Source organism: Dermacentor silvarum, chromosome 1 (assembly GCF_013339745.2).
Source record: "Dermacentor silvarum isolate Dsil-2018 chromosome 1, BIME_Dsil_1.4, whole genome shotgun sequence".
NCBI lineage: Eukaryota > Metazoa > Arthropoda > Arachnida > Ixodida > Ixodidae > Dermacentor > Dermacentor silvarum.
This window is the reverse complement of record NC_051154.1, coordinates 302,096,952-302,124,331: the sequence shown is the minus strand read 5'-3', so window position 1 is coordinate 302,124,331 and position 27,380 is coordinate 302,096,952. Positions and strand designations below refer to the sequence as shown.

Genomic DNA, 27,380 nt, shown 5'->3' with positions numbered 1-27,380 from the left:
AGTAATCAAGAAATCTGCGGAGTACAATCAACCTCTGTATATGGATTCATAGATTTTAAATGCATTTCATAGTTTATGAAGAGGCATTTAATTCAGTAGAAATACCAGCAGTCATAGCAGCATTGGCTAACCAAGGAGTACAGGAGGTATACATGAACATCTTGGCAAACATCGGTAAAGATTCTACAGCTACCTTGGTTCTCCACAAGAAAAGTAGAAAGTTGCCTATCAAGAAAGGGGTCGGGCAAGGAGACACAATCTCCGCAATACTATTCAGTCCATGCTTAAATGAAGTATTCAAGCACTTAGACTGGGAAGGCTTACGAGTGAGGATCAACTGCGAATATCTCAGCAACCTTCGCTTTGCAGTTGACATTGTCCTATTAAGCAACAATGGGGACGAATTACAACACATGATTCACGACCTTAACCGAGAAAGTGTATGAGTAGCGGTTGAAGATTATTATTCAGAAGACAAAGATAATGCTCAATCGCCTGGCGAGGGAACAAGAATTCAGCTTTGCCAGTCAGCCTCTAGAGTCTGGAAAGTAACACGTTTATATAGGTCAATTATTCACAGGCGACCGTGGTCATGAGAAGGGAGTTTACAGAAGAATAAAATTGGGTTGAAGTGTATACAGCAGGCATTACGAAATCTTGACTGGGAGCTTACCACTGTCGTTCATAGGAAAATTGTAGAATCAGTGCGTTCTACCGGTGGTAACATATAGAGCAGAAACTTGGAGATTAGCAAAGAAAGTCGAGAACAAGTTAAGGAACGCACAAAGAGCAATGGAACGCAAGCATGTTGGGCCTAACGTTAAGAGACAGGAAGAGAGCGATGTGGATCAGAGAGAAAATGGGGATAGCCGATAATCTGCAGTGCAGAATATCGCCGTCCTGCAGCCGTCCCACAGTGGACATAAATATAGGCTGATGATGATGACGATAACCCATTTGTAATGGAAGGCGATTAGCGCTCGCAGACTTGCAACTCAGTTATGCGGAAGCACGCAAGGTGGGGGAAGGTAGTGAAAGGAAATATTATCATCCGCCCAACTTTAGCACAAAGCTGCAAAGGAAACTTCTATAAGGGTTTCGCAGAAAGAAAGCTTGGCGGTAGTAGAAAAAAAGCCGCAGTTTCGCCCAAAAGGCGAAGCATCGATTGCGATAACAAACTAGAACACAACTATACGAAGTAAGGATAGTAGTTTTATCAGTCGTATAAATTTGGAACTATTCGCATACTAACTAGATTAACAAACATGGTGTCAGCGCGCATAGGCAAATACGAACACAACACACTCAATGACCGCAAACACTCGCTGTCCAAACGTTGGCGACAGGAAGCACGGCAACTCAGCGAGCGGAGTGACCTCCGAAGTATCGCTTTAACGCAAACTGAGCGAAGTGAAAACCGCACGTACAGAGGTATGCGCCGCCTGCAGATTGCTTTCAAGATGTCAAGATGTCGCTAACTGCTTGTGCTACCTGAGGCACACCGAGGAAATATAGAAAAATATACAACAGATCCAACTCATGCTATGGAAGCGGGTTAGGGTTTCTCTGAAGCTGCTAAATATGTGATCTGCACCGCTACTTGAATATACTTTAGAATACCTGTAATTCTTCATTGTATTTAGCAGAACTATACAGCAGATTTATCTTTTCCTCTTACTAGCCAACATTTTTTTCTGGGAAATAGCTGTGCCAAACTAATTGTGAGTTGTTGAAGAAGCTTTAGTGTGTGAGAGGGAGGCATAACTATAAAAGCAGACGGGGGGTTGGCAATAAGCAACAGCAGCATACGCAAACGCTAGCGAGTACATACACTTCTGTAGTTATTTCAAACACTCTTGTATCTAACCGTGGAAAGTGAAATAACACGGTGTGACTAATGCTATCGGCGAGCTGTAACACATTTGCAATGGAAGACAGTTATATCTTGGAGAGCTTTGAGGGTATGGCAGACCTGTTCTGTGGAAACCTGCGGGGTGGAGGTATACGTTCATGAAAGGAAAAATTGTAATCTACTAAAGTAGTGCACTAAACTACAAAGTGCTCCCGCGCTTCTGGCTGTCAAAAAATTACTCCTTGCGTTTCACTCTTAGCCTTAATTTTAGATCAGACCGTTGAGCATCCATCCTGGTCAGGGTATTGTCCGGTTAGGATGCCCAGACGAGGACAAATTTTTCTTCCACTGAGTAACTTTCCTTCTGAAAAACCCGTATGGGATTTCTTTAGAGCTTCGTGCGATAGTCAAGGAGACGACAATTTGCCCCTTCTCTCACAGTTTTGCGAACAGTATGACAGTAACTAGAATTTTGACGAGGCAAAAAAGAAAGAGAAAATGCTCGCGAACTTAGATTTAGGTGACCGGAGTTAGGGTATATCACTCCGAAGTCCACTGAATGAAGATGCGTTTATTCAAGGGTTATAATCGTTTCAGAGATATGTTAAACTATGGTGACCCGGCCCTTAAAGCAACGCTGAGTGAAATGCATTTTTCGATTAGATCATTTGCTTTTTCGCCAATAAATCTTGCCCCGAAGCTGGAGAAACATTTATCAACAAAGCATGCTAATTCAGCATTGACAACTGAAAAGTTTGCCTTATGATAGTCGCGGATAAAGTTATATTCCTTAGGCACGTGGTGTGGTTCACAATATCATGTAAAAGTTGTTGCGGAATGGTCACTTAATGCAGGAAACACACGCTATTAATACATAGATTCAGAAGGTGTAGTGAGCACAAGGTCTAATTTCAGAAAAGAACAGTTCTTTGCTGTTCGATAGTCTGGTTTCTGTCCGTCAACAACGTAAGCTGCACATGTGTCAACTAGTGATGATAGCTCGTCACGTTTTTTCATTATGCTCTTGATATTTGTGACAAGGAATGAGTGACCAGAGTTACACTTCGCCTGAAAAGCTCCGGACTCCTAGGCAGTAGGTGAGCCCGATGATGACTCTCTCTGAGTGTGAGGCAGGTCTCTGTGTCTCCAGTTGGCACACTCGATCTGTTTCTTCACCGCAGATGTTAAGCGGTGATGATTAAGTTAAGCTGGGGTACAGTGTTGTGTATGAAGAGACTGCGGCAGAGCGAAATAAATGCACTGCATAAAGCGAACTCCCCTTGAGTTAATCCCGACGTATTTTTGAGAACTGGCTTAACCCCTTAAGGTTCATGGGACATAGGTGCTCCAATTTTAACCATGTCTCGATAAATACGTTTAGCCTCTAGAAACCTGCTGAGGGCAATTTAGCGAACTAAACAGATTTCATTACCGAAATATATGATTTCGGTTGACAAATTTATGACAAAACACTGACGAGCCGTGGGTGCAGTCGCACCTCAAAGGTGCGCTTCACCACCGCCGCATTAAGAGCATGTTTTGCAGATTTTTCTAACCAACAAAGGAATAGAACGTGTGGAATATAAAGTGCCGTTATCAAGGGTTTGTAACAAACCAAGCCTTTCAATATTAAGTGAGTATAAACTACGTTTTCTGCGATAACGAGATGTTGGGACATATGTGTCCCAGTGTACCGTGACAGAATTCTGGATGCCATTTGGCGGCGTTCACTTGAGGGCGGCACTTTCATGTTCCAATAGCCACTTCAAATCAAAACTTGTATACGTTGTGAATTTACGTGTAGGCTGGTTCATTCTAGATACAAGATTTTATTTTCTGGAATTATGGCTGAAAAGAGACTTGAAATTTCAAATATCGGAAGAAAACAGTCTCTAAGATTTTGTTTCATGACAACAATGATGAGTCTGTTTTGCAGCTTGATGAAGAATATGTTGGCAACGTTATTGCAGCACCGACTCAAAACACCCAGAAAGCCATACCATTCAAAGCCACCAATAAAGCGAATAAGGGAAGGTCAGCGAAACATCTTGCAATTACTCCTCCCAAAATTACTGTGTTCAGTCAAAAGGTCATTGAATAGAGCAGGACATGCAAAACGGCTAGTCACAGCTGATTCCGGCGTGAAACAAAGGGAAATAAAGTTTATTCAATCGTGCAAGCAACCAGCGGACCTTATAAAACTAAAAATATCTGTTATGAAGTTGGAGAGCTTCGTAAAAAAATGGTTGTGAAACAAAGCGCTCGTTATGCTGCGAAAAATGCAAACGACAGAAGAAATGAAGACATTTCTAGTTGTTATCCTTTGAATGAGCCAATCACCTCCTGCCAGCTCAAAGAAGGTAACCTACGATGTGGACCGTAAGTCAAAAATTAAATACTACCTCCAAGTGTTCAAGAAATTCCAGGAAATTGAAGTAAGCATCCCGTACATTATGTACGTCAAACTACAAGCTGGCGAGACCACTATGCCCGCTCTGACCTCCCTGCAGTTCTGCCAAGCAGTTGCATGGATTCTTGGGGCAAATTTTTGAGCCGAGATCGAAGCACAAGTCTTGAGAAAATATGCAAGCGCATAAGAATCTGTGCAAGGCAAGACACTCCTGTACACTAAATTACAAAAGCTCCCGCTTGAAAAAGGTGCATGGATTGCTGCAACTGAAGGCTTGAAATCCCCACATTTCCCTGCTGCAGCATTTGCAATTTCACTTGTGCTTTCCTACCGCAAGGAATTGCTTGATGTAATCTTACGGTGGAAGCAGCCCATGAAATTGTTCGGTTCCCTTACAGTACATAGGGACACATATTACCTATGGTGTAACTTATAAGCTATAAGAAATAATATTTTGAAAAGTTTTTCAATGTTGTTTGAAAGTCCAAAATTAAGAAAAAAATATACATCGATAATTTCACGGTTTATTGGCTTATGTACTTGAGGGGGTTAAACAGGTTCACTGTTTTTGATGTCAGGTTTGATCTGATTAGTTACCATTTGCCAAGTATTTTAGAAACTGCGTGTCTCTGAATTGTTACCCTGTATGGCTCTTTGAACAATATCCCGGTATATGCCAGTCTGTTTGCTCCACACAATGGTTTCGCAGCAAATGGGGCCGCTGTCTGCAGCCACCTCCTGGCCCTCTATCGGTGATGGCAGTGTGGAAACAGTCTGGAGGACAGAAAAATAAGAATGAACAGATGCACTCTGTGTAATCACTTTCTTTTTCATGACACTGGTGACAGAATTGGGAAAAGAAGTTAAGTTGAGAAGGGAAATAAGTATAAATAGGATTTCAGGGGGGCCCATAATCGACGTAGAACGCAAAAAACGAACTAAACGAAATGTACTAATAAAGTGGCAGTAAAAAAAAAGCCGCGTTTTGTGTTGTCCACGCCTTACCTTTTTTGCATTACGAATCCTCACCAACTAGTTCAGCTTCCTGTCGAAATAGAACGGTTTGACTAATGCTATGAGCCAGCTGTAACACATTTGCAATGGAAGACATTTATTTCTCAGAGATATTTTAGGGCATGGCCGACCAGTTCTGCAGAAGACCGCGAGACGGAGGTATACGTTCATGAAAGGCGAAATTGTAATCCACCCTAGTATTTGCACTAAACTACAAAGTGCCCCCATGCTTCTGGCTGTCGAATAATTCTTGATTGCGTTTCGCTCATAGCCTCCTTTTTAGCTCAGGCCGTTGAGCAACGATCCTGCTCAGGGTATTGTCCGGTTTGGATACCCAGACCAGGACATTTTTATTCCACTAACATTCCTTCTGAAAAAACCATAAGGGTTTTGTTTCAAGCTTCGTGTGATAGTCAAGTGGACGACAATTCTTCCTTTCTTTCACAGCATTGCGGACAGTATGACAGTGACTAGTAATTTTCACGAGGCAGAAAAGAACGAGAAAACGTTTGCGAACCTAAATTTACGTTCCGGAGTTAAGTGACTCTGAAGTCCACTGACTCAAGACGCATTTCTTCTCAGTTTATAATCGTTTCAGGGATATGTTAAACTACGGTAACCCCCTAAAGCAACACAAAGTCAAATGCATTTTTTCGATTAGATCACTTGCTTTTCGCAAATAACTCTTGCCCAGCAGTCGGAGAAACATTCTTCAGCAAAGCATGCTAATTCAGCATTGAAAGCACAGAAGCTTGCCTTCTGATTTTTGCGGATAAATTATATTCCTAAGGCACGTGGTGTGGTTTCCATGATCGTATAAAATTTATTGCGGAATGGTCATATAATCCAGGATACACACAGAAAGTAGACACAGATTCAGGAGGTGTGGTCAGCACAAGGTCTATTTCAGAAAAGAACAGTTCTTTGCTGTCCGATAGTCTGGTTTCTGTCCGTCAACAATGTAAGCTGCACATGTGTCAACTAGTGATGATAGCTCGTCACCTTATTTCATTATGCTCTTGATATCCGTGAAAAAAAATGAGTGACCAGAGTTACACTTCGCCTGAACAGCCCCCGACTCCTAAGCAGTAGGTGAGCCCAATGATGACTCTGAAACGCTTGTGTGATTATCTGAGTGTGAGGCAGGTATCTGTGTCTCCAATTGGCACACTCAATCTGTTTGCTCACCGCAAATGTTAAGCGATGAAGATTGAGCTTAGCTGGGGTTGAGTGTGCTTTATGAAGAGACTCCGGCAGAGCGAAATAAATGCACTGGATAAAGCGAACCCCTTCTTGAGTGACTCCCGATTGATTTGAGAACTGGCTTAAACAGGTTTGTTGTTTTTGATGTCAGGTTTGATCTGATTAGTTATCGTTTGCCAAGTATTTTAGAAACTGCGTGTCTCTGAATTGTTACCCTGTATGGCTCTTTGAACAATATCCCGGTATATGCCAGTCTGTTTTGCTCCACACAATGGTTTCGCATCAAATGGGGCCGCTGTCTGCAGCCGCCTCCTGGCCCTCTTTCGGTGATGGCAGTGTGGAACGATTCTGGAGGACAGAAAAAAGAGAATGAAGCAGATGTACTCAGTGTAATCCCTTTCTTTTTCATGACAGTGGTGACATAATTGGGAAAGGAAGTTAACTTGAGAAGAGAAATAAGTATGAATAGGATTTCAGGGGAGCTGATAATCGACGTAGAAAGCAAAAAAACAAACTAAACCAAATGTACTAATAAAGTCAGCAGTAAAAGAGTGGCGTTTGTGTTGTCCAGATCCCTTCTCTTGTGTCCGTGTCTGCACGCCTTACCTTTTTTGCATTACGAATCCTCACCAACTAGTTCAGCTTCCTGTCGAAATAGAACGGTTTGACTAATGCTATGAGCCAGCTGTAACACATTTGCAATGGAAGACATTTTTTTCTCAGAGATACTTTAGGACATGGCCGACCAGTTCTGCAGAAGACCGCGAGACGGAGGTATACGTTCATGAAAGGCAAAATTGTAATCCACCCTAGTATTTGCACTAAACTACAAAGTGCCCCCATGCTTCTGGCTGTCGAATAATTCTTGATTGCGTTTCGCTCATAGCCTCCTTTTTAGCTCAGGCCGTTGAGCAACGATCCTGCTCAGGGTATTGTCCGGTTTGGATACCCAGACCAGGACATTTTTATTCCACTAACATTCCTTCTGAAAAAACCATATGGGTTTTGTTTCAAGCTTCGTGTGATAGTCAAGTGGACGACAATTCGTCCTTTCTTTCACAGCATTGCGGACAGTATGACAGTGACTAGTAATTTTCATGAGGCAAAAAAGAACGATAAAATGTTCGCGAACCTAAATTTAGGTTCCGGAGTCAAGTGACACTTAAGTCCACTGACTCAAGACGCATTTCTTGTTTTATAATCGTTGCAGGGATATGGTAAACTACGGTGACCCCTTAAAGCAACACGAAGTCAAATTCATTTTTTCGATTAGATCACTTGCTTTTCGCCAATAAATCTTGCCAGCAGTCGGAGAAACATTCTTCAGCAATGCATGCTAATTCAGCATTGAAAGCTGAAACGTTTGCCTTCTGATATTCGCAGATAAAGTTATATTCCTTAGGCACGCGATGTGGTTTCCACGATCTTATAAATTTTAATGCGGAATGGTCATTTAATCCAGGAAGCATACAGAAATTAGACACAGATTCTGGAGGTGTGGTCAGTCCAAGGTCTAATTTCAGAAAAGAACAGTTCTTTGCTGTCCGATAGTCTGGTTTCTGTCCGTCAACAACGTAAGCTGCACATGTGTCAACTAGTGATGATAGCTCGTCACGTTTTTCCATTATGCTCTTGATATTCGGGAAAAAGAATGAGTGACCAGAGTTACACTTTGCCTGAACAGCCCCGGTCTCCTAGGCAGTAGGTGAGCCCAATGATGACTCTGGAACGCTTATGTGATTATCTGAGTAGGAGGCAGCTTTTTGTGTCTCCAATTGGCACACTCTAACTGTTACTTCATCGCAAATGTTAAGCGATGAAGATTGAGCTTAGCTGGGGTGCAGTGTTCTGTATGAAGAGACTGCGGCAGAGCGAAATAAATGCACTGGATCAAGCGAACCCCTTCTTGAGTTACTCCCGACGGATTTGAGAACTGGCTTAAACAGGTTCGCTCTTTTTGATGTCAGGTTTGGTCTGATTAGTCAACATTTGCCAAGTATTTTAGAAACTGCGTGTCCCAAATGTTACCGTGTATCGCTTTTTGAATGATCTCCCGGTAGATTCCAGCCTTTTTTGCTCCACGCAAAGGTTTCGCATCAAATGGGGCTCCCTGTCTGCAGCCGCCTCCAGGCCCTATTTCAGTGATGGCAGTGTGGAACGATCCTGAAGGAGACAAAAAAGAGAATGAAGCAGATGTACTCAGTGTAATCACTTTCTTTTTCATGACAGTGGTGACATAATTGGGAAAGGAAGTTAACTTGAGAAGAGAAATAAGTATGAATAGGATTTCAGGGGAGCTGATAATCGACGTAGAAAGCAAAAAAACAAACTAAACCAAATGTACTAATAAAGTCGCAGTAAAAGAGTGGCGTTTGTGTTGTCCAGATCCCTTCTCTTGTGTCCGTGTCTGCACGCCTTACCTTTTTTGCATTACGAATCCTCACCAACTAGTTCAGCTTCCTGTCGAAATAGAACGGTTTGACTAATGCTATGAGCCAGCTGTAACACATTTGCAATGGAAGACATTTATTTCTCAGAGATATTTTAGGGCATGGCCGACCAGTTCTGCAGAAGACCGCGAGACGGAGGTATACGTTCATGAAAGGCGAAATTGTTATCCACCCTAGTATTTGCACTAAACTACAAAGTGCCCCCATGCTTCTGGCTGTCGAATAATTCTTGATTGCGTTTCGCTCATAGCCTCCTTTTTAGCTCAGGCCGTTGAGCAACGATCCTGCTCAGGGTATTGTCCGGTTTGGATACCCAGACCAGGACATTTTTATTCCACTAACATTCCTTCTGAAAAAACCATATGGGTTTTGTTTCAAGCTTCGTGTGATAGTCAAGTGGACGACAATTCTTCCTTTCTTTCACAGCATTGCGGACAGTATGACAGTGACTAGTAATTTTCATGAGGCAGAAAAGAACGATAAAATGTTCGCAAACCTAAATTTAGGTTCCGGAGTCAAGTGACACTTAAGTCCACTGACTCAAGACTCGTTTCTTGTTTTATAATCGTTGCAGGGATATGGTAAACTACGGTGACCCCTTAAAGCAACACGAAGTCAAATTCATTTTTTCGATTAGATCACTTGCTTTTCGCCAATAAATCTTGCCCAGCAGTCGGAGAAACATTCTTCAGCAAAGCATGCTAATTCAGCATTGAAAGCCGAGAAGTTCACCTTCTGATATTCGCGGATAAAGATATATTCCTTAGGCACGCAATGTGGTTTCCATGATCTTATAAATTTATTGCGGAATGGTCATTTAATCCAGGAAACACACAGAAATTAGACACAGATTCAGGAGGTGTAGTGAGCACAAGGTCTAATTTCAGAAAAGAACAGTTCTTTGCTGTCCGATAGTCTGGTTTTTGTCCGTCAACAACGTAAGTTGCACATGTGTAACTAGTCATGATAGCCCGTCACGTTTCTCCATTATGCTCTTGATATTCACGAAAAAGAATGAGTGACCAGAGTTACACTTCGCCTGAACAGCCCCGGACTCCTAGCCAGTAGGTGAGCCCAATCATGACTCTGGAACACTTGTGTGATTATCTGAGTATGAGGCAGGTTTTTGTGTCTCCAATTGGCACACTCGAACTGTTACTTCACCGCAAATGTTAAGCAATGAAGATTGAGCTTAGCTGGGGTGCAGTGTTCTGTATGAAGAGACTCCGGCAGAGCGAAATAAATGCACTGGATAAAGCGAACCCCATCTTGAGTTACTCCCGACGGACTTGAGAACTGGCTTAAACAGGTTCGCTCTTTTTGATGTCAGGTTTGGTCTGATTAGTTAACATTTGCGAAGTATTTTAGAAACTGCGTGTCTCAAATGTTACCGTGTATCGCTTTTTCAACTGATCTCCCGGTAGATTCCAGCCTTTTTTGCTCCACACAAAGGTTTCGCATCAAATGGGGCCGCTGTCTGCAGCCGCCTCCTGGCCCTCTTTCGGTGATGGCAGTGTGGAACGATTCTGGAGGACAGAAAAAAGAGAATGAAGCAGATGTACTCAGTGTAATCACTTTCTTTTTCATGACAGTGGTGACATAATTGGGAAAGGAAGTTAACTTGAGAAGAGAAATAAGTATGAATAGGATTTCAGGGGAGCTGATAATCGACGTAGAAAGCAAAAAAACAAACTAAACCAAATGTACTAATAAAGTCGCAGTAAAAGAGTGGCGTTTGTGTTGTCCAGATCCCTTCTCTTGTGTCCGTGTCTGCACGCCTTACCTTTTTTGCATTACGAATCCTCACCAACTAGTTCAGCTTCCTGTCGAAATAGAACGGTTTGACTAATGCTATGAGCCAGCTGTAACACATTTGCAATGGAAGACATTTATTTCTCAGAGATATTTTAGGGCATGGCCGACCAGTTCTGCAGAAGACCGTTAGACGGAGGTATACATTCATGAAAGGCGAAATTGTAATCCACCCTAGTATTTGCACTAAACTACAAAGTGCCCCCATGCTTCTGGCTGTCGAATAATTCTTGATTGCGTTTCGCTCATAGCCTCCTTTTTAGCTCAGGCCGTTGAGCAACGATCCTGCTCAGGGTATTGTCCGGTTTGGATACCCCGACCAGGAAATTTTTATTCCACTAACATTCCTTCTGAAAAAACCATATGGGTTTTGTTTCAAGCTTCGTGTGATAGTCAAGTGGACGACAATTCTTCCTTTCTTTCACAGCATTGCGGACAGTATGACAGTGACTAGTAATTTTCATGAGGCAGAAAAGAATGATAAAATGTTCGCAAACCTAAATTTAGGTTCTGGAGTCAAGTGACACTTAAGTCCACTGACTCAAGACGCATTTCTTGTTTTATAATCGTTGCAGGGATATGGTAAACTATGGTGACCCCTTAAAGCAACACGAAGTCAAATTCATTTTTTCGATTAGATCACTTGCTTTTCGCCAATAAATCTTGCCCAGCAGTCGGAGAAACATTCTTCAGCAAAGCATGCTAATTCAGCATTGAAAGCCGAGAAGTTCAACTTCTGATATTCGCGGATAAAGATATATTCCTTAGGCACGCAATGTGGTTTCCACTATCTTATAAATTTTATTGCGGAATGGTCATTTATTCCAGGAAACACACAAAAATTAGACACAGATTCAGGAAGTGTAGTGAGCACAAGGTCTAATTGCAGAAAAGAACAGTTCTTTGCTGTCCGATAGTCTGGTTTTTGTCCGTCAACAACGTAAGCTGCACATGTGTCAACTAGTGATGATAGCTCGTCACGTTTTTCCATTATGCTCTTGATATTCGGGAAAAAGAATGAGTGACCAGAGTTACACTTTGCCTGAACAGCCCCGGTCTCCTAGGCAGTAGGTGAGCCCAATGATGACTCTGGAACGTTTATGTGATTATCTGAGTAGGAGGCAGCTTTTTGTGTCTCCAATTGGCACACTCTAACTGTTACTTCATCGCAAATGTTAAGCGATGAAGATTGAGCTTAGCTGGGGTGCAGTGTTCTGTATGAAGAGACTGCGGCAGAGCGAAATAAATGCACTGGATAAAGCGAACCCCTTCTTGAGTTACTCCCGACGGATTTGAGAACTGGCTTAAACAGGTTCGCTCTTTTTGATGTCAGGTTTGGTCTGATTAGTCAACATTTGCCAAGTAATTTAGAAACTGCATGTCTCAAATGTTACCGTGTATCGCTTTTTCAACGATCTCCCGGTAGATTCCAGCCTTTTTTGCTCCAGAAAGGTTTCGCATCAAATGGGGCCGCTGTCTGCAGCCGCCTCCTGGCCCTCTTTCGGTGATGGCAATGTGGAACGATTCTGGAGGACAGAAAAAAAGAGAATGAAGCAGATGTACTCAGTGTAATCCCTTTCTTTTTCATGACAGTGGTGACATAATTGGGAAAGGAAGTTAACTTGAGAAGAGAAATAAGTATGAATAGGATTTCAGGGGAGCTGATAATCGACGTAGAACGCAAAAAAACTAACTAAACCAAATGTACTGATAAAGTCGCAGTAAAAGAGTGGCGTTTGTGTTGTCCAGATCCCTTCTCTTGTGTCCGTGTCTGCACGCCTTACCTTTTTTGCATTACGAATCCTCACCAACTAGCTGAGCTTCCTGTCGAAATAAAACGGTTTGACTAATGCTATGAGCGAGCTGTAACACATTTGCAATGGAAGGCATTTATTTCTCAGAGATATTTTAGGGCATGGCCGACCAGTTCTGCAGAAGACCGTTAGACGGAGGAATACATTCATGAAAGGCGAAATTGTAATCCACCCTAGTATTTGCACTAAACTACAAAGTGCCCCCATGCTTCTGGCTGTCGAATAATTCTTGATTGCGTTTCGCTCATAGCCTCCTTTTTAGCTCAGGCCGTTGAGCAACGATCCTGCTCAGGGTATTGTCCGGTTTGGATACCCAGACCAGGACATTTTTATTCCACTAACATTCCTTCTGAAAAAACCATATGGGTTTTGTTTCAAGCTTCGTGTGATAGTCAAGTGGACGACAATTCGTCCTTTCTTTCACAGCATTGCGGACAGTATGACAGTGACTAGTAATTTTCATGAGGCAGAAAAGAACGATAAAATGTTCGCAAACCTAAATTTAGGTTCCGGAGTCAAGTGACACTGAAGTCCACTGACTCAAGACGCATTTCTTGTTTTATAATCGTTGCAGGGATATGGTAAACTACGGTGACCCCTTAAAGCAACACGAAGTCAAATTCATTTTTTCGATTAGATCACTTGCTTTTCGCCAATAAATCTTGCCCAGCAGTCGGAGAAACATTCTTCAGCAAAGCATGCTAATTCAGCATTGAAAGCCGAGAAGTTCACTTCTGATATTCGCGGATAAAGATATATTCCTTAGGCACGCAATGTGGTTTCCACTGATCTTATAAATTTATTGCGGAATGGTCATTTAATCCAGGAAACACACAGAAATTAGACACAGATTCAGGAAGTGTAGTGAGCACAAGGTCTAATTGCAGAAAAGAACAGTTCTTTGCTGTCCGATAGTCTGGTTTTTGTCCGTCAACAACGTAAGCTGCACATGTGTCAACTAGTGATGATAGCTCGTCACGTTTTTCCATTATGCTCTTGATATTCGGGAAAAAGAATGAGTGACCAGAGTTACACTTTGCCTGAACAGCCCCGGTCTCCTAGGCAGTAGGTGAGCCCAATGATGACTCTGGAACGTTTATGTGATTATCTGAGTAGGAGGCAGCTTTTTGTGTCTCCAATTGGCACACTCTAACTGTTACTTCATCGCAAATGTTAAGCGATGAAGATTGAGCTTAGCTGGGGTGCAGTGTTCTGTATGAAGAGACTGCGGCAGAGCGAAATAAATGCACTGGATAAAGTGAACCCCATCTTGAGTTACTCCCGACGGACTTGAGAACTGGCTTAAACAGGTTCACTCTTTTTGATGTCAGGTTTGGTCTGATTAGTTAACATTTGCGGAAGTATTTTAGAAACTGCGTGTCTCAAATGTTACCGTGTATCGCTTTTTCAACGATCTCCCGGTAGATTACAGCCTTTTTTGCTCCACACAAAGGTTTCGCATCAAATGGGGCTCGCTGTCTGCAGCCGCCTCCTGGCCCTCTTTCGGTGATGGCAGTGTGGAATGATTCTGGAGGACAGAAAAAGGAGAATGAAGCAGATGTACTCAGTGTAATCACTTTCTTTTTCATGACAGTGGTGACATAATTGGGAAAGGAAGTTAACTTGAGAAGAGAAATAAGTATGAATAGGATTTCAGGGGAGCTGATAATCGACGTAGAAAGCAAAAAAACAAACTAAACCAAATGTACTAATAAAGTCGCAGTAAAAGAGTGGCGTTTGTGTTGTCCAGATCCCTTCTCTTGTGTCCGTGTCTGCATGCCTTACCTTTTTTGCATTACGAATCCTCACCAACTAGTTCAGCTTCCTGTCGAAATAGAACGGTTTGACTAATGCTATGAGCCAGCTGTAACACATTTGCAATGGAAGACATTTATTTCTCAGAGATATTTTAGGGCATGGCCGACCAGTTCTGCAGAAGACCGCGAGACGGAGGTATACGTTCATGAAAGGCGAAATTGTTATCCACCCTAGTATTTGCACTAAACTACAAAGTGCCCCCATGCTTCTGGCTGTCGAATAATTCTTGATTGCGTTTCGCTCATAGCCTCCTTTTTAGCTCAGGCCGTTGAGCAACGATCCTGCTCAGGGTATTGTCCGGTTTGGATACCCAGACCAGGACATTTTTATTCCACTAACATTCCGTCTGAAAAAACCATAAGGGTTTTGTTTCAAGCTTCGTGTGATAGTCAAGTGGACGACAATTCTTCCTTTCTTTCACAGCATTGCGGACAGTATGACAGTGACTAGTAATTTTCATGAGGCAGAAAAGAATGATAAAATGTTCGCAAACCTAAATTTAGGTTCTGGAGTCAAGTGACACTTAAGTCCACTGACTCAAGACGCATTTCTTGTTTTATAATCGTTGCAGGGATATGGTAAACTATGGTGACCCCTTAAAGCAACACGAAGTCAAATTCATTTTTTCGATTAGATCACTTGCTTTTCGCCAATAAATCTTGCCCAGCAGTCGGAGAAACATTCTTCAGCAAAGCATGCTAATTCAGCATTGAAAGCCGAGAAGTTCACTTCTGATATTCGCGGATAAAGATATATTCCTTAGGCACGCAATGTGGTTTCCACTGATCTTATAAAATTTATTGCGGAATGGTCATTTAATCCAGGAAACACACAGAAATTAGACACAGATTCAGGAAGGTGTAGTGAGCACAAGGTCTAATTGCAGAAAAGAACAGTTCTTTGCTGTCCGATAGTCTGGTTTTTGTCCGTCAACAACGTAAGCTGCACATGTGTCAACTAGTGATGATAGCTCGTCACGTTTTTCCATTATGCTCTTGATATTCGTGAAAAAGAATGAGTGACCAGAGTTACACTTTGCCTGAACAGCCCCGGTCTCCTAGGCAGTAGGTGAGCCCAATGATGACTCTGGAACGCTTATGTGATTATCTGAGTATGAGGCAGGTTTTTGTGTCTCCAATTGGCACACTCGAACTGTTACTTCACCGCAAATGTTAAGCGATGAAGATTGAGCTTAGCTGGGGTGCAGTGTTCTGTATGAAGAGACTGCGGCAGAGCGAAATAAATGCACTGGATAAAGCGAACCCCTTCTTGAGTTACTCCCGACGGACTTGAGAACTGGCTTAAACAGGTTCGCTCTTTTTGATGTCAGGTTTGGTCTGATTAGTTAACATTTGCCAAGTATTTAGAAACTGCGTGTCTCAAATGTTACCGTGTATCGCTTTTTCAACGATCTCCCGGTAGATTACAGCCTTTTTTGCTCCACACAAAGGTTTCGCATCAAATGGGGCTCGCTGTCTGCAGCCGCCTCCTGGCCCTCTTTCGGTGATGGCAGTGTGGAACTGATTCTGGAGGACAGAAAAAGGAGAATGAAGCAGATGTACTCAGTGTAATCACTTTCTTTTTCATGACAGTGGTGACATAATTGGGAAAGGAAGTTAACTTGAGAAGAGAAATAAGTATGAATAGGATTTCAGGGGAGCCTGATAATCGACGTAGAAAGCAAAAAAACGAACTAAACCAAATGTACTGATAAAGTCACAGTAAAAAGTGGCGTTTGTGTTGTCCACATCCCTTCTCTTGTGTCCGTGTCTGCACGCCTTACCTTTTTTGCATTACGAATCCTCACCAACTAGCTTCAGCTTCCTGTCGAAATAGAACGGTTTGACTAATGCTATGAGCGAGCTGTAACACATTTGCAATGGAAGACATTTATTTCTCAGAGATATTTTAGGGACATGGCCGACCAGTTCTGCAGGAAGACCGCGAGACGGAGGTATACGTTCATGAAAGGCGAAATTGTAATCCACCCTAGTATTTGCACTAAACTACAAAGTGCCCCCATGCTTCTGGCTGTCGAATAATTCTTGATTGCGTTTCGCTCATAGCCTCCTTTTTAGCTCAGGCCGTTGAGCAACGATCCTGCTCAGGGTATTGTCCGGTTTGGATACCCAGACCAGGACATTTTTAATCCACTAACATTCCTTCTGAAAAAACCATATGGGTTTTGTTTCAAGCTTCGTGTGATAGTCAAGTGGACGACAATTCGTCCTTTCTTTCACAGCATTGCGGACAGTATGACAGTGACTAGTAATTTTCATGAGGCAAAAAAGAACGATAAAATGTTCGCGAACCTAAATTTAGGTTCCGGAGTCAAGTGACACTGAAGTCCACTGACTCAAGACGCATTTCTTGTTTTATAATCGTTGCAGGGATATGGTAAACTACGGTGACCCCTTAAAGCAACACGAAGTCAAATTCATTTTTTCGATTAGATCACTTGCTTTTCGCCAATAAATCTTGCCCAGCAGTCGGAGAAACATTCTTCAGCAAAGCATGCTAATTCAGCATTGAAAGCTGAGAAGTTTGCCTTCTGATATTCGCGGATAAAGTTATATTCCTTAGGCACGCGATGTGGTTTCCATGATCGTATAAAATTTATTGCGGAATGGTCATTTAATCCAGGAAACACACAGAAATTAGACACAGATTCAGGAGGTGTAGTGAGCACAAGGTCTAATTTCAGAAAAGAACAGTTCTTTGCTGTCCGATAGTCTGGTTTTTGTCCGTCAACAACGTAAGCTGCACATGTGTCAACTAGTGATGATAGCCCGTCACGTTTTTCCATTATGCTCTTGATATTCGTGAAAAAGAATGAGTGACCAGAGTTACACTTCGCCTGAACAGCCCCGGTCTCCTAGGCAGTAGGTGAGCCCAATGATGACTCTGGAACGCTTATGTGATTATCTGAGTATGAGGCAGGTTTTTGTGTCTCCAATTGGCACACTCGAACTGTTACTTCACCGCAAATGTTAAGCGATGAAGATTGAGCTTAGCTGGGGTGCAGTGTTCTGTATGAAGAGACTGCGGCAGAGCGAAATAAATGCACTGGATAAAGCGAACCCCTTCTTGAGTTTCCCGGACCCTCAAGGGACCGCGAAAACGTCCGGAAATCGGGCAGTCCGGAAAAACGAATGCACGTGAAAACGCACCTTTTTGGTAGGTATTTTCGCTGACGGAGAGGGTCACGGCCGGAGTACAAGATTCTCATTGCTATTCAGCCAATGCATCGTTTAGGTGGCTCTGAAAAGAGCCGTTAAAAAAAAAAAAAAACGACGTAGAGGCGCTACCTCATAGGTCAGCACTTGGGCGCAAAGAAGTCGCTTATTTTCTTTTGCACGGTCCGCTTGCCCGCGATCATGTCTGCCTCAATTTCAGTCAACGTCATGTTGCCGCTGTACACCGATGACAGTGTCATCAGTGCTCGCGTCAACTCGGAGCTCGTTGGCTGTGTAGGAGCTGGCTCTTCGTTCTCGGTGTCGGAGTCGTCGGAATCGTCCGTAACTTGACGAATGATTTCGTCATCGGTCAACTCCGCACATAGCTCGAGGTCTTTGTCAGCGTCGGCGAAGCCCTCAAAGGTTATCCCGGCTGCAGTCGACACGCCGGCAGCGCGCAGATCGTCGAAGGCAACGTCCATGGCAGTTCGTCATTTCGTCAGTTCGTCCACGGAGGCAGTTCGCGGTTGGCAGTTCGTTCGAAGGCGCGGACGAAGACGAAGGAGCAGTCGGTGCCATCGCTGTAAACGGCGAATCCGCTCGACGAAAAGCGCAGCACGAAACAGCTAGGAACTCGGTGGATGCTGAAGGTCGGAACGTGATCACTGGAGATAGCGCGCAGCAGCAAACGATCAACCGCAGACACGACCGCAGAGCTGGCAGAGCTGACAAAACAACACGCGAACGACACAGTGAGGTTTGGCTTGGCTAAGCTACGGCTGGCAACGGATTGACACGTGCGGTTTCGAGGTTACGGCAGCCGCGGCGCGGTGCATGGTGGGTTCGAGGATATGAAAACAGCCAAAATGGCGGCGTCGGTGGTGACTTTCGGTCGGCGGTTAACAGTAAAAAGTCCGGGACTCCCGACGGACTTGAGAACTGGCTTAAACAGGTTCGCTCTTTTTGATGTCAGGTTTGGTCTGATTAGTTAACATTTGCGAAGTATTTTAGAAACTGCGTGTCTCAAATGTTACCGTGTATCGCTTTTTCAACGATCTCCCGGTAGATTACAGCCTTTTTTGCTCCACACAAAGGTTTCGCATCAAATGGGGCTCGCTGTCTGCAGCCGCCTCCTGGCCCTCTTTCGGTGATGGCAGTGTGGAATGATTCTGGAGGACAGAAAAAGGAGAATGAAGCAGATGTACTCAGTGTAATCACTTTCTTTTTCATGACAGTGGTGACATAATTGGGAAAGGAAGTTAACTTGAGAAGGGAAATAAGTATGAATAGGATTTCAGGGGAGCCGATAATCGACGTAGAACGCAAAAAAACGAACTAAACCACATGTACTGATAAAGTCACAGTAAAAAAGTGGCGTTTGTGTTGTCCACATCCCTTCTCTTGTGTCCGTGTCTGCACGCCTTACCTTTTTTGCATTACGAATCCTCACCAACTAGCTCAGCTTCCTGTCGAAATAAAACGGTTTGACTAATGCTATGAGCGAGCTGTAACACATTTGCAATGGAAGACATTTATTTCTCAGAGATATTTTAGGACATGGCCGACCAGTTCTGCGGAAGACCGCGAGACGGAGGTATACGTTCATGAAAGGCAAAATTGTAATCCACCCTAGTATTTGCACTAAACTACAAAGTGCCCCCATGCTTCTGGCTGTCGAATAATTCTTGATTGCGTTTCGCTCATAGCCTCCTTTTTAGCTCAGGCCGTTGAGCAACGATCCTGCTCAGGGTATTGTCCGGTTTGGATACCCAGACCAGGACATTTTTATTCCACTAACATTCCTTCTGAAAAAACCATATGGGTTTTGTTTCAAGCTTCGTGTGATAGTCAAGTGGACGACAATTCTTCCTTTCTTTCACAGCATTGCGGACAGTATGACAGTGACTAGTAATTTTCATGAGGCAGAAAAGAACGATAAAATGTTCGCAAACCTAAATTTAGGTTCCGGAGTCAAGTGACACTTAAGTCCACTGACTCAAGACGCATTTCTTGTTTTATAATCGTTGCAGGGATATGGTAAACTACGGTGACCCCTTAAAGCAACACGAAGTCAAATTCATTTTTTCGATTAGATCACTTGCTTTTCGCCAATAAATCTTGCCCAGCAGTCGGAGAAACATTCTTCAGCAAAGCATGCTAATTCAGCATTGAAAGCTGAGAAGTTTGCCTTCTGATATTCGCGGATAAAGATATATTCCTTAGGCACGCGATGTGGTTTCCATGATCGTATAAATTTATTGCGGAATGGTCATTTAATCCAGGAAACACACAGAAATTAGACACAGATTCAGGAGGTGTAGTGAGCACAAGGTCTAATTTCAGAAAAGAACAGTTCTTTGCTGTCCGATAGTCTGGTTTTTGTCCGTCAACAACGTAAGCTGCACATGTGTCAACTAGTGATGATAGCCCGTCACGTTTTTCCATTATGCTCTTGATATTCGTGAAAAAGAATGAGTGACCAGAGTTACACTTCGCCTGAACAGCCCCGGACTCCTAGGCAGTAGGTGAGCCCAATGATGACTCTGGAACGCTTGTGTGATTATCTGAGTATGAGGCAGGTTTTTGTGTCTCCAATTGGCACACTCGAACTGTTACTTCACCGCAAATGTTAAGCAATGAAGATTGAGCTTAGCTGGGGTGCAGTGTTCTGTATGAAGAGACTCCGGCAGAGCGAAATAAATGCACTGGATAAAGCGAACCCCTTCTTGAGTTACTCCCGACGGACTTGAGAACTGGCTTAAACAGGTTCGCTCTTTTTGATGTCAGGTTTGGTCTGATTAGTTAACATTTGCAAGTATTTTAGAAACTGCGTGTCTCAAATGTTACCGTGTATCGCTTTTTCAACGATCTCCCGGTAGATTACAGCCTTTTTTGCTCCACACAAAGGTTTCGCATCAAATGGGGCTCGCTGTCTGCAGCCGCCTCCTGGCCCTCTTTCGGTGATGGCAGTGTGGAATGATTCTGGAGGACAGAAAAAGGAGAATGAAGCAGATGTACTCAGTGTAATCACTTTCTTTTTCATGACAGTGGTGACATAATTGGGAAAGGAAGTTAACTTGAGAAGGGAAATAAGTATGAATAGGATTTCAGGGGAGCCGATAATCGACGTAGAACGCAAAAAAACGAACTAAACCAAATGTACTGATAAAGTCACAGTAAAAAAGTGGCGTTTGTGTTGTCCACATCCCTTCTCTTGTGTCCGTGTCTGCACGCCTTACCTTTTTTGCATTACGAATCCTCACCAACTAGCTCAGCTTCCTGTCGAAATAAAACGGTTTGACTAATGCTTTGAGCGAGCTGTAACACATTTTCAATTGAAAACAGTTATATCTCAGAGAGATTTGAAGGCATGGCAGACCAGTTCTGCAGAAGACCGCGAGGCGGAGGTATTCGTTCATAAAAGGCAAAATTGTAATCCACCCTAGTAATTGCACGAAACTACGAAGTGCCCCGATGCTTCTGGCTGCCGAATAATTCTTCCTTCCGTTTTGCTCATAGCCTCCTTTGAGGCTATGAGCAAAACGCCGTTGAGCCGTTGAGCAACGATCCTGGTCAGCGTATTGTCCGGTTTGGATACTCAGACCAGGGGTGCTATGCCGGATGTGCCGAGTTTGGTGAAACTAGGGATCTTCACGAGCTCTGGCGACGGGCCAAGATGAAAGAACTAAGGGTACCAAGACAAAGCTTGCCCGTCGCCCCGCCTCCAGTTTCATTCGTTTATCTAGATTCACTCTGGGTAGCTATCATCCCTTGGGTGTTGCCTTATGGGCGGTCAAAAGACTGAGGCTCACGTGATCACTTGTTTGTCGTTCCGCTGAGTGGATTACATTCACAAGCAAATTATAAAATAAATGCATTTAGTACTATATTATTCGTCACTTTAACGTGGTTTATAAACATTTTATTATTTACAAGATGTGCACAGAATGTGTAGTAAACTAATATGTAATTTCATACATTTCTTGTACTACGAGGGAACGCTCCCCCTCCCCCTCTTTCCTCTGGATTGGATTGGCGCGGCTCGCTATGTGCTTGCGCTTGCATTTCCAAGACCAGGGGTGCTATGCAGGGTGCGCCGATTTTGGCGAAACTCGGGATCTTCACGAGCTCTGGCGACGCCCCAAGATGAAAGAACAAATGGTAACAAGACAAAGCTTGTCCATCGGTTCGCCTCCAGTTTCATTGGTTTATCTAGATTCACTCAGGGTGGCTATCAACCATTGGGCGTTGTCATATGGGCGGTCGGCAAACTGGGGCTCACGCGATCATACGGTTGGTGCATGGTCGTGCGTTTTTTCACTTTTTTGTCGTTCCACCGAGTGCATTACTGGCACAAGCAAGTTATAAAATCAATGCATTTAGTACAACAATATTAGTCACATTAATGTGGGTTATAAGCATGTTAAAGTGTACAAGATGTACACTGATTGTGTATTAGACTAATTTGTAGTTTAATACGTTTCGCGTTATACCACGAGAGGACGCTCGTCCTTTTTTTATCTGAATTCGATTGGCGCGGCTCGCTACATACTTGCGCTAGCATTTCCGAGCACCAATTGGTTTGCACTTGGTTTTCTCACTGGGGTTTCAATAGATCGCTCGTTGCTCTTTCTCTTTCCTCTGGATTGGATTGCTGCGGCTCGCTACGTGCTTGCGCTCGCATTTCCGAGCACAGATTGGGGTGAGCCTGGTTTTCACACTGGGCTTTTAACAGATCGCTCTTTGCTCGCGCTAAAGAAAGGCTGCGAGTAGGGTGCCTCGATGCGCGCTCGCATGCGCATCGAGGCACCCCAGCTGCGATACAAAGTGAGCGTCAGCTAGCGCCTAAGTGGTTAGCCGCGCGCTTACCGTGTAAGCACTCATACAAGGGTCAGAAAACTACACTTTAATTTATTTTACTTTGCGATGCACATTCATACTGGCAAGTGTCGAGCGATGGCTTCTAACAAATCCAGGAAAGAGTCTTTATACTGGCTAGGCTGAGCGATCCACCGTTTGTAACAAATGCAAGAGAGGGTCTTTGCAGCGCACGTGGCCGTTGAGTGCCACCACATCCATCCCAGGGGAGACTCCAGCATCGGTGCAGTTGCCCTGTTCCAATTGCTGATGAGGTGGCGCTTGACTTTGTGACAACAGCTTTCTATTTTTTTTTTGCGTGTGAACACCCGTGATGGAGTCCACAAAGTTCACACTCTGGTTGACTATCTCCCAATGCAGATTGAGGCATAGCCCTGATTGCATCCACTAAATTTGAAATACATTTGTGTGCGGCCAACTCATCACTATGAATAATGGTCTCCGGTTGAACATTGGCCGCAATAATGGCGCCTAGCATCGCCGCCTTTCGTCGGTCGACCTTGAAAGTCGCAGCGGCCCTCTGGTCGCGTAGAACATGCCGAAGGCCCATGGGCCACCATCTTTAACACCGCCGTAATTTTGGCGGCTCGGTGGAAAGTTCCCACGCGGCATTAGGCAGCCTCGATTGTACTTTTGCTCGCCGCGAAGAAGGCACTCGTGAATTTGCGCTGTCTACCCGGGTCCACCGAGTGGAGGTTGCGCCAGCAGCTCGTCCCTCGCGAACTTGCCGGGGTAGTTCCTCCAGTCGGCGATGGCATGCTTCGATAGAGGAAACAAGTCGCCAGTCATCTCCTTCAACAGCCATATGTCTACCCTTTAGTAGACATATGGCTACGCAGTACGTGAATCAAATCATTTGCCGCCTGGAGAGGTGGTCGTTCGGACGGCTGAGGCGGTTCGTGTTGGCGAAGTAACTTACTTCACCTCTCTGCCCGTGCAGTGCTGGTACCGTGTAACTGCGAAAACTGATTTCGGCAGCTGTTGCACAGGAAGGCAGCCCGGAGTCCATTCTGAGCCTTCCAATATAATGTGAGCACTTCGCCTGGGCAGGTTGTTTGGTCTGGAATGAACCCCAGGTGCTCGCAGGTGCCCCAGTACTCCGATGACGAAGCCGGACCTGGCCTGGGGCTGGGGCGAGGTGGACGAGCAGCGCTTGAAACAGGAGAGAGCTGAAGCGATCACACGAACTTTTCCTCCACAGCCTAGTCACACCACTCTGTGCTCGGAAAGCATAATTTGCCCGCCACGCTGTCTCCGCAGGCGACGGCCTTCGCCTAACTCGTCATACAGCCAGCGCACCGACGTTTTGGAAAGGCAAAAATGACGCTGAAGCTCTAAGACGGTCATGTAGGTGAACGGATCCAGACGGTCCTATTGACGCTTGCTGCCGCTGGATGCGGTGTCACAGGCTACTGCTGCCGCCGCCATGTTCACGAGTTCAACTCGACAGGGGTTTTATTAAATTTATCGCATCGATCGCATTTAATAAATTTAAATATTAAATTTATTAAATTTATTAAACCACACTTTAAGATATAGCCTGTAATAAAACATTATAGAGCTGCTAGCAGAACCATTATGCCAGTTTTTGAATTGGCTTAACACAAAATCAATACCCCTTCACGAAATCATTGGCGCAAAATTGATGTGGACAAAAAGCGTTTTTTTTTCTAGATGAATTGTTTATTGAAGCCAAACATTTGTTAACTGTACAGCCATGTGTGCCTTGAGATCAAAAAATTCCTATCTCAATCTACAAACTGCCAGCAGCTTGATACAATAACGAAATTGAATACTGAGAGGTGTAAAGTTTGCGTGGCCCTAAATTAAAACATTTCTCAAAATTGAAATAAATAGAAAATAAATAATATACAAGCATTACAGTAAATAACATTTAAAATGTACTTGCTTTCTCTATTTGGTAGCCAGTAACATAATAATCATGGCACAATTTGCATGAGCCCACTGAGACTCTTATTTATTGGTTAAATGGTGCATGCCCATTTTACTAAACGTTATCTACCTCTGAAACGACACAGTAATTACAATAAGTTGTGCCATGGCAGCAGTTTATTGTGCTGCACTGCTTGTTGCACGATCCAGTTGCGTTTTCTGCCATGATTACTAGGTTCCTGGGCAGGTCATTACATACCAAGCGATTTATTCACTTTGACTAAAGATTTATATCTGATAGACCGTGGCCACTAGTTACCCGCTGGAAGACTTAAATGGAACTGGCATGAGGACAAGTTTTTTTTAATTTTTGAGTGTCGCAAAACAAGTTAGAATGAAAGAATTTGCAAGAAATCAGATTTCATGCGTACATGAAAGAAAGCACATCGCTGCCTTGCCCAAGAACTGTTGTCGCACTCTGAATTTAAGCAAACTTTTACCTCTTAATTTTTACTGTTTTGAAATAGCAAAATAAACTATTACTACAAACATATGTCAATATGTAGTTTTTCTTAAACAGAACCACTCTGACAATAGCACAGATTCCACTTTCCGGTGTATGTATAAAACCTAATTTTCTGGAAAAGTTTTCACTGTGCGTACTTTTACTTTATCAAAAAAACTTGAAATCGTGTGCCGTCACGGAACAGTTTTGGCATGAAATGACCCGATACCTATGAAATAAAATAGTCAAGAAACACTATCTTTTGTAGAAATATATTAAAAATTTACGTAAAAATGTATTAAAATACAAAGCACAACACTTGTGCAATTAATTATTAATCACAACACAGTACTTGTGTCTGAACCATCCAACCTGGGCTTTTCAGGTGACTAGAAACATCATAATAATAAAAAAATGTTGAGCACTGCAAGTACACAACACTTGAACTCTCCACAGACTTGGGCTCCTCTGGACACTTCAGGTCCCTTGCGGGAAGTGAGGCCAGTGTTCTTAATGTACGCCATGTTTGTCCCAGGAAACTTGTGATAGGTAAAGCCTGTAAAAAAAGGAAAAACAGCATGAGGTTTAAGATCAATGTTCCACATGCAAAAGTGCGACATACAGTACGCCCTGTTATAATGAAACTGTTTCATTTGTTTTGTTTATTCAAAGTTTTCACGAGTTCAATTCTAGAGAATGACCAGCTTTCAAAGTGCAGTGGTGCCAGAGGACTCCACTTAGTACAATATGCAGAAGGGAAACAGGAAAAGCTCACTGTGGCAGAATAACTTCATGAATATCCTTGGTGTGAAAGATGTGAACGTTGCTTGCTTAGGAACAAAATGGTGGAAAAAAGACTTCATACTGGTGGTGAAAAAACTTAATGGTAGACTACTGACAACTACAATTAGTTCTCTCAACATTCATAATGAAAATGTGCAGCACTTTATTGCACTTTTCCTTGCAGGAGTTGCTCCAAATACGGTTATGTGACCAGAATTGAGTATGGTATATCTGAATTTGTTTTACGAGCTCATATGCTACTGGAGTGCACTTCTCGCATTATGATAGCCATTCTTATGCCTCTCTACTTAAAAGAAATTACTGCTTATAACGAGGATTTACTGCAGTTGCGCGCCAACCTGGTTACACTAACACAAATAAATGCGAAGAAGAAATACGAAGAAATGCTCAGTCTTAGAAGAGAAGTGGACTGACTCTGCTAATCCTTTGAGGGTCACTGCCATGCATGTAGAGTGGCGGAAACAAATCGTGTGGTCACGACCATAAATATGAGGCGGCGAAAGAACATATAAATAAGCATGCCTTTTAAGAATGAAGTGTCCCCAAGCATCACATTACAGATTCTGTAACCTTCTGCGACTTCTACAAAAATCCTGATTGTGCTGTTGCCCCTTGCCTTCTTACAAAACTGATCTTTCTCTTTACACTATGGTGCCCATCACTGCAGTAGTTTGGGAGTATTCACCTAGTTTAATGTTTTGTGAGTGTCATTACATTTAAAAAATGTGATTATGCTAGTTTGCCCTGCATGCTACAATAAACATGGTGTAAAACAGCGGACACTAAGAAACCTTTGTCACTTTGTGACCTAGAAAATTATTTACCCATTTTTTTTCTTTAAAGGTCACTCTGAAGAACAATCCAGAATAAAAATATAACGCTTAAATTGGGGGACGTATTTCCAGAAAATATGTGATCCTCAAAGGGTTAAACATGAACACCTACAAAGCTCATTCAATCTTTGATAAATCTAAACCCATAGTACTTGAGCACTGGTTTATAATAACGCTGAAAACAGGCAAGTGCGTCCTTGAAGTAAGAAAGCAGGAGACATTTCCAACAATTTCAGAGTGGGAGCTGTGGACATGCCTCATGTTCTGCAAGAAGCTTTATATAGTAGCTGCCAAGGGCCCATTGAGTACTGATCATTTTATGGGAACGTGAGGAAAAGTCAAATAAATACCTTTGTTTTTTCCACATCCTAGAATACAATGTGATAAATTTGATCTTAATAGGTTGAGTGCCTAGAATGAATGGACATTGCTAAACATAGCAATGTTGACAACGAAGTTGGCAACTGTTCCCACTGTTGCTTTGATTGAAACAACCAAACAACTATGCCCCATAACTTAAGCTCCCTCTGCTGAAAGGCTACTGTCTGCCACCACATGGACCTCCTTCAAGACAGGAGCAACTTTAATTCAACGTGGTCTGTTGAAATAGGTGAAACCACTATGTTTTGCATTACAGAATCTGGAGGGCCATTTTGATTGCTGAAATTTGGTGGAAGTGTTGTCCCTCGAGTTGAGCAGTAACTGCACTTGAGCATAGCTTCTCCACAATTATAACAACACTTTCAGGCTACTTAAGCACACCCTCTATACCACCAGATTGGTAGCGTGCTTCACAGATTGGTAGCTGCTTCATTGCAACTATTCATTGCAATGACAGTCAAGTAGTGCAACTAATACGCAAATACACCTAACTTTGTCAGTTGGAGCCACCAATAACTTCTGGCGGTCAAGGCTGCT

At 43.2% G+C, this 27,380-nt stretch overlaps 1 protein-coding gene across 1 annotated transcript in view; it reads right to left on the bottom strand.

Moving 5' to 3' along the window:
- Positions 1 to 20,739, bottom strand: part of LOC125943019 (uncharacterized) — a 45,793-nt gene extending 25,054 nt beyond the window's left edge. The window contains exons 1-6 of the mRNA XM_049661353.1: positions 20,397 to 20,739; positions 18,584 to 18,718; positions 13,949 to 14,083; positions 12,136 to 12,267; positions 10,321 to 10,455; positions 6,694 to 6,827 (exon numbers count right to left, since the gene is read on the bottom strand). Of these exons, the coding sequence (XP_049517310.1) occupies positions 6,694 to 6,827; positions 10,321 to 10,455; positions 12,136 to 12,267; positions 13,949 to 14,083; positions 18,584 to 18,718; positions 20,397 to 20,592 (867 nt within the window). The 5' untranslated portion in view covers positions 20,593 to 20,739. The remainder of the gene's footprint in view (positions 1 to 6,693; positions 6,828 to 10,320; positions 10,456 to 12,135; positions 12,268 to 13,948; positions 14,084 to 18,583; positions 18,719 to 20,396) is intronic.
- Between the last annotated feature and the right edge of the window lie 6,641 nt (positions 20,740 to 27,380).